At 47.0% G+C, this 14,655-nt stretch overlaps 1 protein-coding gene across 10 annotated transcripts in view; it reads left to right on the top strand.

The window, feature by feature from the left end:
* Window positions 1–14,655, top strand: part of PTK2 (protein tyrosine kinase 2) — a 449,027-nt gene that overhangs the window by 350,095 nt on the left and 84,277 nt on the right. For 4 of the 10 annotated variants that reach the window (XM_063921189.1, XM_063921188.1, XM_063921184.1 and 1 more), the window contains 5 exons: window positions 7,705–7,791; window positions 12,009–12,065; window positions 12,641–12,661; window positions 13,783–13,880; window positions 14,562–14,646. In XM_063921189.1, the coding sequence (XP_063777259.1) occupies window positions 7,705–7,791; window positions 12,009–12,065; window positions 12,641–12,661; window positions 13,783–13,880; window positions 14,562–14,646 (348 nt within the window). Of the gene's footprint in view, window positions 1–7,704; window positions 7,792–10,914; window positions 10,933–12,008; window positions 12,066–12,640; window positions 12,662–13,782; window positions 13,881–14,561; window positions 14,647–14,655 lie in introns of all 10 variants that reach the window. The other 6 variants (XM_063921181.1, XM_063921183.1, XM_063921185.1 and 3 more) reach the window with 6 other exon arrangements.

The raw sequence follows: 14,655 nt of genomic DNA, 5'->3' as shown, positions 1-14,655 counted from the left end.
GAAGGCCAGGGAGTTATCCGAGCTAGTCAGGAACCTCCTAAAACCAGGACAAGTGTCAGTGCATCAATGCACAAGGGTCCTGGGAAAGATGGTGGCTTCTTACGAAGCGATTCCATTCGGAAGATTCCACGCAAGAACTTTTCAGTGGGATCTGCTGGACAAGTGGTCCGGATCGCATCTTCAGATGCATCAGCGGATAACCCTATCTCCAAGGACAAGGGTGTCTCTCCTGTGGTGGTTACAGAGTGCTCATCTCCTAGAGGGCCGCAGATTCGGCATTCAGGATTGGGTCCTGGTGACCACGGATGCCAGCCTGAGAGGCTGGGGAGCAGTCACACAGGGAAAAAATTTCCAGGGCTTGTGGTCAAGCATGGAAACGTCACTTCACATAAATATCCTGGAACTAAGGGCCATTTACAATGCCCTAAGTCAGGCAAGGCCTCTGCTTCAGGGTCAGCCGGTGTTGATCCAGTCGGACAACATCACGGCAGTCGCCCACGTAAACAGACAGGGCGGCACAAGAAGCAGGATGGCAATGACGGAAGTTGCAAGGATTCTTCGCTGGGCGGAAAATCATGTGATAGCACTGTCAGCAGTGTTCATTCCGGGAGTGGACAACTGGGAAGCAGACTTCCTCAGCAGACACGATCTTCACCCGGGGGAGTGGGGACTTCACCCAGAAGTCTTCCACATGATTGTGAACCGTTGGGAAAAACCAAAGGTGGACATGATGGCGTCCCGCCTCAACAAAAAACTGGACAGATATTGCGCCAGGTCAAGGGACCCTCAGGCAATAGCTGTGGACGCTCTGGTAACACCGTGGGTGTACCAGTCAGTATATGTGTTCCCTCCTCTGCCTCTCATACCCAAGGTACTGAGAATCCTAAGAAGGAGAGGTGTAAAGACTATACTCGTGGCTCCGGATTGGCCAAGGAGGACTTGGTACCCGGAAATTCAAGAGATGCTCACGGAAGACCCGTGGCCTCTACCTCTAAGAAAGGACCTGCTCCAGCAGGGACCATGTCTGTTCCAAGACTTACCGCGGCTGCGTTTGACGGCATGGCGGTTGAACGCCGGATCCTGAAGGAAAAAGGCATTCCGGATGAAGTTATCCCTACCCTGATCAAAGCCAGGAAGGATGTAACTGTGCAACATTATCACCGTATTTGGCGTAAATATGTTGCGTGGTGTGAGGCCAGGAAGGCCCCTACAGAGGAATTTCAACTGGGTCGATTCCTGCATTTCCTGCAAACAGGACTGTCTATGGGCCTCAAATTAGGGTCCATTATGGTTCAAATTTCGGCCCTGTCAATATTCTTCCAAAAAGATCTAGCTTCAGTTCCTGAAGTTCAGACGTTTGTCAAGGGGGTACTGCATATACAGCCTCCTTTTGTGCCTCCAGTGGCACCTTGGGATCTCAATGTAGTTTTGGGATTCCTAAAATCACATTGGTTTGAACCACTCACCACTGTGGACTTAAAATATCTCACATGGAAAGTGGTAATGCTGTTAGCCCTGGCTTCAGCCAGGCGTGTCTCAGAATTGGCGGCTTTATCCTATAAAAGCCCTTACCTGATTTTTCATACGGACAGGGCAGAATTGAGGACTCGTCCTCAATTTCTCCCTAAGGTGGTTTCAGCATTTCACTTAAACCAGCCTATTGTGGTGCCTGCGGCTACTAGGGACTTGGAGGATTCCAAGTTGCTGGACGTAGTCAGGGCCCTGAAAATATATGTTTCCAGGACGGCTGGAGTCAGAAAATCTGACTCGCTGTTTATCCTGTATGCACCCAACAAGCTGGGTGCCCCTGCTTCTAAGCAGACGATTGCTCGTTGGATTTGTAGTACAATTCAGCTTGCACATTCTGTGGCAGGCCTGCCACAGCCAAAATCTGTAAAGGCCCATTCCACACGGAAAGTGGGCTCATCTTGGGCGGCTGCCCGAGGGGTCTCGGCTTTACAACTTTGCCGAGCAGCTACTTGGTCAGGGGCAAATACGTTTGCAAAATTCTACAAATTTGATACCCTGGCTGAGGAGGACCTGGAGTTCTCTCATTCGGTGCTGCAGTGTCATCCGCACTCTCCCACCCGTTTGGGAGCTTTGGTATAATCCCCATGGTCCTTTCGGAGTCCCCAGCATCCACTAGGACGTTAGAGAAAATAAGAATTTACTTACCGATAATTCTATTTCTCATAGTCCGTAGTGGATGCTGGGCGCCCATCCCAAGTGCGGATTGTCTGCAATACTTGTACATAGTTATTGTTACAAAAATCGGGTTATTGTTGTTGTGAGCCATCTTTTCAGAGGCTCCTTCTGTTATCATGCTGTTAACTGGGTTCAGATCACAGGTTGTACGGTGTGATTGGTGTGGCTGTATGAGTCTTACCCGGGATTCAAAATCCTTCCTTATTGTGTACGCTCGTCCGGGCACAGTATTCTAACTGAGGCTTGGAGGAGGGTCATAGGGGGAGGAGCCAGTGCACACCAGCTAGTCCTAAAGCTTTTACTTTGTGCCCAGTCTCCTGCGGAGCCGCTATTCCCCATGGTCCTTTCGGAGTCCCCAGCATCCACTACGGACTATGAGAAATAGAATTATCGGTAAGTAAATTTTTATTTTAAGGCTTGGTGCATCTCCCCAAATGGTCTGATAAAGGTGTTAGTGCAGCAGTGTGTCCATAGGAAGGATTGGTTACTATCAGGGGGGGGAGGGTTGCTTCCTGTCATTGGAGGAAGCCTGGCGTGCTTAGAGTGTAAGCTCTTTGCGCTCCAGTGTGTGAATGGTAAACCCCTCGCCCCGTGTGTGTTACTCTGTAGTACCTTGCACATAATAACGGGGTGGTTGCTGAGTATACTGTTGGCCTGAGAAGATGTAAGCTCCTGTGTGCTGTAGTCCCCGCTGGCAGAGGCTTCGGTGCTGTGCTTGGCAGGGTCCGGGCTGCCTCTTCTGCCACCCAGGCCGGTGGAATGGTGATTGGCATACATGAGACATGGGGGGATAATTCGGCAGCTGTCCCCTCTGCTGTAAACATGTCAGCGTATCTGTGTTTTCCATAAATCATGGTAAGTTCTCCAACGTGATGATGTCATGGAGACTGCGGCCGGGGTAACCTCCAGCTCATCGCCTCCCGCACTCAGCTGCTATGTTACAGTCAGAGTTCTGTTACCGTGCAATGTGGACGGAACGTCTGTGACTCTAACGTTCCTGTTTCTCTCTTACACTCTCGCTTTCTGTCCGTCGGACTCTCTCATTGTGTCACTCTCACTTTCTGTCTGTGATTCATTTCCCCCACATTCACGGTCTCTCTTGCTTTCAGTGTCTAAATCACTCTGCGCTCCTCTCTCTGTTGCGCTGTCTTTCTTTGTCATGCTCTGTCGCGCTGTCTCTCTTTCTCTCGCACTCTGACGTGCATTTTGCCGCACGCTCTCTCTTGCACAGTCACACTGTCACTCTCTCTGTCGTGCTCTCTCTCTATTTCTCTCTGTTGCACTCTGTCGCTCTAACGCTCTGTAGCACTCTCTCTGTCGCACTCTGTCATGCTGTCTCTTTCTCTCTGTCGCACTCTGTCACTAACGCTCTGTAGCACTCTCTCGCTCTCAGTGTCTGTATGTGTCTTGCTAGTTTGGTTTTCTCTCAGGACACTAGAATACTAATACGGTGACACCAGCACAATAGCAGTGACCGTTGTTCTAGGTTAGGGATGTCTCCTAAATGCCAGCCCTACCGCTTCTACTGTCACGGTCAGAACCAGGTTCTTAAAGTTGCAGTGGGGTAAAATTTGCACCTTCAGCAACAGATCATTTCCAGTTCACTCTCCTGCGATTTCCCAGGCCTCCACCATGTATAACTCTCTATACTGCGCTGTGAGTGGGTCAGTCCTGCCTGGTGTACGAGGTACAGTGACCTCTCTGTCCGTGAGCCGCCCGCTGTGCCTCAACCTGTGAATGAGATCCTTGTCCTCGCTAATGAATGCTCACCGGGGGGGGGGGGGGGGGGGGGGAGTTGTTCGTGGAGTTGTAGGCTGAGCTGGATGAATGCAGGGCGGATGTGGTGTGTAGTGTGTGGAAGTCTCCCAGCAGTGTGTCTGACATTGCCTCATCTATAGAGGTGACTGAGCTGCCCCCAGAATACAGGACACTTTCCGCATAAAGTTGTTATTTACAGCCCAGGAGCACAGGAAATCCTGCGGGGGCCTCAGCCCCTCAATTCTTCATTTTTAGAGTTTTCTGTCCCTTACAGTGTTGGGTTTTCCTTTTTGTTTTGTTATTCTAGCAGATTTGCTTGAATCTCACAGCATCTCTCTCTATACTGAATAAAGGGACAAGTGCTCCCTTCACGTTGCCATACTACTGTGGACGTCTGTCCCACATTCCAGTTCACTGATTTGGGGCTGTAATAAAGTGACTGGTTAGCAGCATCACCATAGCAATATCCATATCCTATATTACCGGTGGTGAATTACGGCACAGAAATATAATTAGATGGGATTACTGGTGTTGATAGAACATTTGTTGTGTATACATACATGCCACTTGTACAAAGCCCATCAGTAATTCATGAGTCTGGTGCACACTCGGATGGGGGGAAAAGATGGTTTCCCAAAAATACCTGAATGAATCACTAATTAGCATACATATGGGAAAATATATGAGCCGTCTTATTAAAAGCACAGGATGTTTTCAGAAACAGATCCAATAAACTGCAACAACGCTCCAGGAGGAAACTGCTAGCGTCCCATCAAGATGTAAAGTAAATTGGTGTAAAAATAAATACATCACGATCATAACCCAAGATAAAAACATGAATTATCCCACCCCCCAGAACAAACAAAATAAATGACTAAATCAACAGATTGTGAAACTAGACATCATCGCGTTCCGTGCGCCAAACCCACCTGATTCACATCTCCGTATAGTCCACAATTCCTTCTGCATGCTATCCAACGCTAATCCAGACACCCAGTTACACCGGGTCTAGGACTCGCGGTCGACACCAATTGGTTGGCGCGCCTTAGGTCGACACCTGAAAAAAAATTGACTTAGAAAAAGGTCGACGTGAGTTTTTTTTATGTGTTTTTTTTTTTGTCGTTTTCTCCGTAATGTGACCGGGAACCTTCGGGCAAGGTGCCTCGCTCTGTTACCGCTGCGCTCGGCACAGGTTACCGTTCCCAGTTGTAGTCCACGTGGATAGTAAAGTATGAAAAAGTATTTAAAAAAAAAATTTAAAAAATCACATCAACCTTTTCTTACGTCGACCTTGCCCGTGTCGACCAATTGGTGTCGACCTGGAGTCCGGATACCGTTACACCCACCCAGCGCCAATTAGACATGCGTCCAGCTCTGATTCGCCCGTAATTGCTCAAAGTTGCGTATGCTCCTCCATGGAATGTCCTGCAGGTAGACTGGCTTCCTTATCCTCAGCCTATAGGAACAGCCCACCAGTCTAGGGGCAGATGTAACAACGAGTGATAATCTTGTTATCACTTGTTACTGATCTTATATGGTGCTGCAGCCAATCGGCTCCTAAGTGTCATGTGTTTGAAAAGTGACCGTTACAGATGTGTCCTCCTGTATCCATCCTCCATACACCGCGCAGCGCGTGATGCCTGGCATGAGTGAGCCGCCAGGTGCCGTACGTCTCTGCGTCTTATTCGCATTGCGAAGTGACTAATACCCCTTTTCCACTAGCTCTTAGATACACGGGTAAATGCGCGGGGGCGCGCATTTACCCGTGTTTTGCCCTAGTGGAAAAGGGTTCCCCGGCAAATTCCCGGATCAAGTGATCCTGGAATCCTACCCGGGTAGCTAGCCGGGTTGAACACGTGTTCAACATGGCTAGCTGTCTAGTGTGAACGGGTGCCGTGTCGAGGCGACACGGCTCCCGTTCACAGTGTATAGGGAGGGCGGCGCTGGGAGATCATGTGATCTCCCAGCGCCGCCTCTGCCGCGTCAGTATTAGCGTCACCAACCCTGCAATATGCCGGGTTGGTGAGTGCTGTTCAAAAGGGGCTGTAGCACGGGTCGCAGCTGTGTCGGGCGACACGGCTGCGACCCGTGCTTTAGTGGAAAAGGGGTATAAGACACGCCAGGCGACTCTCCTGAGTAATGTAATATGACGCCTGTATATTGTATTGGAAGAAAGCTGCGGATGCTACATTGCAGCACTTCATGTACAGATTCAGACTCGTCACACACACAGATACAAGTGTCATATATCGCATTAATCAGCGCAGTCTCCTCGTGCATCCTAGTCGCATTGCCTTGTGACTAAGACACATGTTCTGCAAATAAGACTCCTGACGCTAGAAGGTCCTGGCGTGCCGAGAGTGGCTGTTTGGCGTGACTGCGGTAAAGATGAATGAGGACACATCTGTAGGAGCTGATTGGCTGCCCCTAAGACCGCTGCTCATTGCGACTTACAAGTGATATCGCTCCCAGCTCAGTACAGCATCCTGGGGATATAGGAGGGGCCTCCGTCATTCTCACTGCAGTGAATGGCCAGCCTTAATCAGTCGTTATTCTGCTATAACCTCTCCCTTCTAATAGTTCAGTGGAAATAGATAAATGAGAAAGTACAAATGTTCAGCTGTAAACAAACTCTGGTCGTGTCTTACACCCTGCAATGATGCCGTTTAACAGAAGTATATGACCAGGCCTTTGAGGTAGTTCGTTGCTGTATTAGAGACCATCTGCAATAATAGCTTCTTCCCTGAAAGTCATCAAACGCAAATCTGGACGAATGCACAGCTGAACCGTTCTAAATTGCCGATTAGACTTTGCGCTGAGATGTGCAGCAACATTTTAAATAGGCATCTATGAATGGAATATGTTTTTGCTCATAGCGGTCATTCACAGGTTTTTGGTGCCACCTTGTGGTAGGCAATGGATAATGCATTGCCAGGTGTACATGCCAACGTATAGTGCAAGTCGAGCAATATGAATGTATTATTATGGGAAGTGTAGACTTGTTGTCTGTAGCAAGGTGGGGCTAGCACAGGGTAGGGGTCCACTTTCAGGCTGAAATTTCTGTATCTGAATTTTAGTTTTCCCTCATACTTCAGTTAAAATCCTTTATCGAGTCCCCCGGATCTCTTCCTACCGCGCTTAGTTGTTGTGATCATAGCGTTCCGCATAAACTTTAGGTGGAGGCTGCGCTGACCACTGATGCGCTCTCTGGATGATGCATTCCAGCCTCATGAGTAATCCTCAGGCCGCAGGGCGTCCATTGTTCCCCCACTATTCTATTCTGGTCTCAGGAAACCCCTTGTCCCTGCTGAGTTTGCTCCTTTCCCGGAAAGCCATCGGAAGCTTTAAAACGGTTGCAGGCCTACGAAACGCGCAAGACACTTAGAAGATCTTGGGCCCCAACATTTTCACACCAATCGATCCGCTGCCTTTCAGACTGTACAGCTGAGTTTGCTGGTTTTGGATGGCTGTAATATGACCTTTTTACTAAATACAGTGCGCTCTGTTTGTGACGTCTGTGCTTTTCAGTCATGTCATCAGTCACTGTTGCCCTTTGATCTGACACAGGTCTGCTTTGGATACAACTGTACCCAGAAACCTGCTTTATGGCACCATAATGCCTCTTCTGAATATAATCTATACTTGTGCAGTCACGCTAGTGTGCAGACAATTTCATTGTGTAGTTAACGCTTCGTATCTCGTCTCTCTTCTCTTCCGTCTTACGTGTATGTGTATGTGAAGGTACCTCACCCCCTCCGCCTAGAAGGGCGCACAAAGCCAAGTGTTTTCTGCCATTCATCCTCTGTTCCCATGACTCTCCACCAAAGGGTACTGCAAGGCCTCTAATGACTGTTCACTAACGTCCCACTGCCCGTCACTAATCGCTCAGTGCCTGCATGGTGTGCGATAGTGTTACCCAGAGTTATTGTGTGCACGCATCGTTAGGAGGGTCACATACTGGTGTTATTATTCTATACAGCCGAAAAAGTGTTACAGCACAAGTCAGGCAAGAACGCTTTATTGGAATTAGGAACACTGGGGGAGGTGTATCAAGCCTTGGAGAGAGCGAACGCGTCTGTAATTTCAAAGACTGTGCTAGATAAATGACAGCAGCTGTTTCTCTGCATGGTCTCCAGTGCTTGATCCACCTCCCCCACTGATTTAAGTACAGTACACTGGGACTTGTAGTTCCGCAACAGCTGTAGAGCCACAAGTTTCTTATATGTACTCTTAATATAGTTAAAATGCACAAAGTGTGAATAACAATCGTCTTGGGGACTGCTGAGAAGGCTAAGGTACTTTGGGGGATATTTATCAAAGCTTGGAGAGAGATAAAAGGAGAGTTGTGCTAAGCCTTGGAAAAAAACAAAGTGGAGAGACATAAGGAGTCTATGCACTAAGCCTCGGAGAGATCTAAAGTGGGCGGAGATAAAGTACCACCCAATCCGCTCCTAGTCTGTAACATGGCAGTAAGGAGCTGACTGGCTGATCCTTTATCTCTCTCTCTCTCCAGGGTTTGGTAAATCTCCCCCATTGTACGCTCTCTTACACAGCAGTGCGGTGGAAACGCGTGCAGGCGTCACATCTCTAGTGTAGGTACTGACGTGTGATTTTAGAGACGTATTTGCAGGGGCCTGCACTAGTTATGTATACTTACGCACTGTCACCCCAGAACAGAATCTTCTGGTTGTCTGTAATGCTGGGTAATAATAATCAGTACTAAAGTCCATCACCTGTCACATATGTGATTGTGATCTGTAGTGGGGAGACGTTCTAGGGGGGGGAGTCCTGAGCACCTGCAGGCAGAATACAATTGTGTTCTACAGTAGAGGCGGGGCACAGTGCTATGCAGAGACTGTATACAATAAGTCATGTGACTACACACAAGCACTCGTACACACCTCTCATACTGTGTAGGAGTACCATAACATATGATCTCCTGCTGTCAGGGTGCAATTGCGTATGGGGACTGCTTTTTGGGCTTAGCCATTGTTCAGCCTCTCATTTGACTAAGAGCTGGAGTCCTCAGAGAGGCGCGAGGTATGATGTACCTCAGTGATGACGCTGGTTACCGCTGAATTACTTCTCTGCAGTCTGGAATATTATCTCGGATTACAGGATGGCGGTCTCCGCTGTGTAAGCGACAGGTGATCAGAGCGGAATGACTGGAGTCTGTGCTGTAATCTCCGCCCTGGCTCCCCCACATTATACCGTATTTATATGATAAATATGACACCACTGAAAGCCCTTCATCCACTTTGTCATGCGATTTATGACTCTTGTACAAGTCATTTGTGTTGAGGATCCTGCTCGTTACAGGCAATTTGTTAATTGTAGAGATGTCATTTATTATCAGACCATTAATGCCATTTAAATACCCTGTGGCACGACAGCTGTTTAACTGAGGTCTTCCGTCAGCTTTTAATTGGCTGGGGGGGGGGGGGAAGGCTGTAGTGCTTGTGAGGATACTACGATGTAACAATGCAAGTACCTATATGTCTGTGTTCCGCATCCTCGTCTATGCAGTAGGAGTCCTTGGCGTGTGCCTAAAAATCGCCATGGATTGCTGAGGTAGGGTGTAGTATGTAAAGTAGACGTCCAGAATGTTGACATCGGATCAACAAGGAAAATGTCAACATTCACAATTGCTGGTGTGGTTGTCTATGCCAGAATGCCGACATACATTTTTATTTTTATTTTTTTATTTTTTGCATGTTTTAGCCTAACCCTAAAAATAATGCAAAAATGTGCTGTCGACATTCTGGTGTCACCATGTTAAATGTTGACACTGAACATTTTTGGCAATGTGTGAATGGTTACGTTTTCCCTATCGACCTAATGTCTGTGTCGACATTTGGAAACTGTGGACATTCTAACTGTCCACAATCTCACCGGATACCCAGTGGAAATCTCTGCGGCAGCTGTGTCTCTTTAAGCGCAGGGGGACACTGGAGACATTTGTGGTATTTACGGTGCTACAAGGCCTCATCCTTATAACGGTGAGCTGCCACCACTGCCTGTGGCCGATAAGTGCACTTTATTACCATGTTACAAATGTGACGCAATCCCATCGGATATTGGCTTTAATTACTTGCTTAATAATAAGAGCCTGGGGCAGATTTATCAAAGTTGGGAGAGAGATCAAGTACCAACCAATTATCTCCTAACTGCCATGTTACAGGCTGTGTTTGAAAAACTGCAGTTGGTACTTTCAGGGACATTTACTAAGCAGTGATAAGAGTGGAGAAGTGAGCCAGTGGAGAAGTTGCCCATGGCAACCAACCAATCAGCACTGAAGTAACATCTATAATTTGCATACTATAAAATGATACAGAGCTGCTGATTGGTTGATGGGCAACTTCTCCACTGGCTCACTTCACCGCTCTTATCACTGCTTAGTAAATGTCTCCCTTTATCTCAGTCTCTCTAAGCCGCCCCAGTGTCTTATTTGTTGCTTTTCTGATGCTATAGATGTGCGTCCCATAGGACTTGGTTCTGTGATGAAAGGAAAGTTATTCTATGCAAATGCCGCACCCTAACCTGAGCATCACACAGGCCCCTGCAAGGCCGCGCTCTGCCTGCAGCACGTTATTCCCTATCCCCCTTCCACACCAAGCTGTGATCTTCACACGCACATCTCGGGCTAGGCGCTGGTGTTTGCTTTCACACGGGACTCTCGCTAAGGAAGGGAGGGCATTTTTGCTTTGTGATATAGCTGTGCCTTGCCCTCGGGTGATGCTGTCTGTAGTGCTAGACGCTGCTATACCACAGGTGCCCGGTAACGGGCGAGCAACGATTAGCTCACGCCTGACCTGTGCTGTTCAGTCTCTAACCAGCAGGATGTGTATTCTGAATGATTAACTTCCCAGATGCACCTTACAGTGGCGACAGACAATGCATTCCTCTACGCTCACGCTTCTCTCTTTCCTTGCATGCATCCTGGATCCGCAGAGGAGTTTAGTGGGGACGGTAATAACCTGCGCCTTACTCGTTTTCTTCTGTTGTTCTGTCTCACTAACTGTGTCTAATGAATCTGTGTAATACATAATGGGTGTGTTCAGCACTGTGCCCTCCTATCACACGTCCGCACACACATGCTAACACAGGGGTCTGCTCCGGGTAACCCTAGGGCACAAAGCTGCTTGCCTGTCACACGTAACAGTAGGCTACCCCGGGTCCAGCACTGTGCTGAGGATGGAGCAGAGGTCTCTAGTACATGCTTGCTGCATATATCACATGTAATGTGCCGCCCCAGACACGTATGGTTGAGCTGTATGATGCCACATATCAAGTTCCTGCGTCTTCAGAGCCACATCCTAACGGCATATGGCACAGGCCAAACAGCCACATTGCAGTCTCTACTGAGATGCGGGGCCATAAGCCTGCTTGTGACTTCCATCAAGATGACTGAAGAAAGCAACTCTGCATAGCAAGTCTTCCAGGCGGCCAGTCTCACCCTGCCTGCTCTGAGAAGCTCCTTCCCTCTCATTAGTTGTAGTGGTTACACACCGCACCCTTCCATATACATGTGTGTGTGATGTAGCGGCTGCCCTTGCTCTGCTAACATTAGTCATTAGCGGCTCTCCTTGCTCTCTATATAGTATATAACACGACTGTTAATTATACCTGTCCATTTCCCAGCATGGATTCATTATGTAGAACGTCTTGTGTACCGCAATTATTTTTCCTATGTTTTTTTGAGTGCGCACATATCAGAAATTGGCATTCCAAGACATAAGACATTTATAATGGCAAATATGTTGGACTCATTCGGTCTTATATCAATGTTCCCACCGTTCATCTCCTCCCCATAAAGATCTCGCAGTGATTCGGAGCGTAACACAGTAGGCTAGTATTATATTCTGAGCAAGCAATGATAAGCGTCATTGACTAATCAATATTTCTGGTTAATCAGTATCCTGTATGGGTAATAATCTCCGAGTCTTCACACTGTCTCTCCTGGGTGTTTTCCCTGTTGTCTGGTGTTTGTGCTTTTATACTGTCTGTTTGAGTCACTGACCATCGCGCTGGTTTTCTATTGGCAGAAACCGATGACTATGCAGAGATTATAGATGAAGAGGATACTTACACCATGCCTTCCAGTAAGTACTGTCCTCCACCCTGAAGCCCGATACGTGGCCCTGTCCGAAATAAACAGGCCAAAAGTGTCGGCCCAACCACACCACACAGCAGAATTGACCATCACAGTATCTACTCATAGAAAATACTAAAAGTTCTGTGCTGCAGGCGGTGCGTTTTGTGCCGCAGACGATGCCCTCCGTGCTGCAGGTTGTACGTTCCATCACATGAATTATAATTCTGTGCCATAGATAATGTATTCTGTAGCACAGCAAATGCAGAATGCTGAGATTTTGTAGCCAGACTTCTGTTCGCTGCAAAACTAGTGCCTGGCCAAAAACTCTGCGTAACACTCCGTCGCAGTGTCCTTCTCCTGTAGTACAATACGTCATGTATTGTTTCCTCTACATCCCCTTATATGATACATTCCTGCATTAAGCTCTATGCTAACGGTAGAACCGGCCGCACTGACTCCGTGTCTCACAGGCCACGACTGATAATCAGCCCCCAGTGTTGACGGATGCTTGTTTTATATCTTGTGCATTTTTCCTTGTGTAAAGGACATTTATTTTCTGTTCCCTCTCTAAACGCCATTCAGAAAGCTATGGATTAGACGAAGGTAACCGGTTTTGCCTGCTGTGTTTGTAGTGCCGCCTGAATTTTAATTATTTATTATTTTTATGTTTATCTATGAAGTTCTGTTCACATTTTTATTTTTTTTAGTTGGTATCAGTTGATTATTATTTTATTTTTATTTTTTTTATTCTGCCTGGAAAAGTTACCGGACTAAAGTTTATATTTACCTATGTTTCTATACTGAATTAAGAGGAACATAATATAAAATTAGGTCTTTTTAGCATTTACAAAGTTTGTCTAAAATCCCTTTGATGGGAACTGAGATTTTCTGCAGATTACGTACTCTCGTTAGCTGGACGTGTAAATTATATGACTATTAGCTTTACAGCCAGTCACACTCCTGTAACGTTTCCAGACCTGTGTATATCTTTGAATGTATCTAGTAATTTTGTATGAAACATTTACTGGGGTATTTATCAATGCTTGGCAAAAGATAAGATTGTGGGAGATAAAGGAGCAACTCATCAGCTCCTAACTGTCATTTTACAAGTACAGCCTGCAAATTGTAAATTAGAAGTTGATTGGTTAGTACTTTAAGTCTTACAATTTTAATAACCCCCTTAGAATCTTAGTATACTATGCGTCAGTACACCCAGTTGTCTGTCTACACCTTGGCATATACAGATTACGCAGCCAATGACTGAGTCTAGATGTGTGATGCTGCTATTGGAAGATCCACTGATTATCAAGCACCGTCCTTTTCCAGTACCCTTCTCCCTATTAATTGGGAATTTAAATCCCCTGTGGTATTGCCATAGCTGTCCGTTGTCCCCACCATCAGTGCCTCCTTGTACTGCAGCCTTTTTCCTTCCTTCAGTGTAGAATTCAGCACCATCTCCGTCTGCGGTGTCACATTCACCTGTCATTCAGTAATTGCTCTGTAAGCCATCCTGTGATATTATTGTGACTGCAGTGCTTGTGATAGATGCCGTGTAAAATGCTAATTCCTCCGTCTCGGCGGCGTTACTTGCAGGAGAGGATGTCACAGATTCTCTTAAGTGTTGCGTGGTGTAATATATACCGTCTGTGCGTGGGAGTTCTGTATGTCTGCTGTGTCCGCTCGTTCTCTCACGGATGCTGTAAATTAGGTTTTTATCTTAACAGCCGGCGACTATGAGATCCAGAGGGACCGGATCGAGCTGGGGCGTTGCATCGGGGAAGGGCAGTTCGGAGACGTGCACCAGGGAGTTTACATGAGCCCGGTAGGTATTGGGTTATTAGGCAGTGCTGTCACTCTTTATCATTCAGCCATTTAACCGTTAAGTTTCTAATACAGAGTTGGAAATAAATTGCGCACACACTGCTCAAAAGTGCATGCACGTAACAAATGCGACTATTGTCACGTATGCAGCTCCGTACCCCTCTCTCCATGCAGTTTATCCATCAGTGGGTACTTGCACCTGCCCTGTACAATTTGCAAAAGATTCCCATTGACAAAGGAGTATTCTCGCTTACGTCTGTTAGGTCTGCATGACCCACATTTGGGGGAAAGCACCCCTTGCGGTTTTGTCCCATCACACCCTAATTCTGCATCGCCCTTACATTACATGAGATTTTAGTATGAAGCTGAATCCTTAGCGGCATAAATTGCAGCTTGTGATATTTGTATGTGAAAATGTGTATAGTAACTGGTCGTAAAACGTTCATTGATTTGTATTGGTCCACTGTAAGAAATGACATTTATAAAGCCAGATCTATACGAATACATATATTTACATAGACTCCCGAAAACATGGCTGCATTTATCCTGCATTCCCTGCTTAGGCGTCACCGTCCGCCGTGGGTCGTCGGCCAGACGCATCCAGTGACCAGTAGCTGTATAATATATGTAATATGTAGCCGTATACATGGAAAGGTCTTCTAAGGTCCTTCTGTTTTCTCAGGAGAATCCAGCCATGGCGGTCGCAATCAAAACGTGTAAGAACTGCACCTCCGACAGCGTGCGGGAGAAATTCTTACAGGAGGCCTGTAAGTCGT

The sequence above is a fragment of the Pseudophryne corroboree genome, chromosome 5 (assembly GCF_028390025.1).
Source record: "Pseudophryne corroboree isolate aPseCor3 chromosome 5, aPseCor3.hap2, whole genome shotgun sequence".
In the NCBI taxonomy this organism is placed as follows: Eukaryota; Metazoa; Chordata; class Amphibia; order Anura; family Myobatrachidae; genus Pseudophryne; species Pseudophryne corroboree.
The sequence above is the reverse complement of the archived record's forward strand: the minus strand, read 5'-3'. Positions and strand labels throughout refer to the sequence as shown.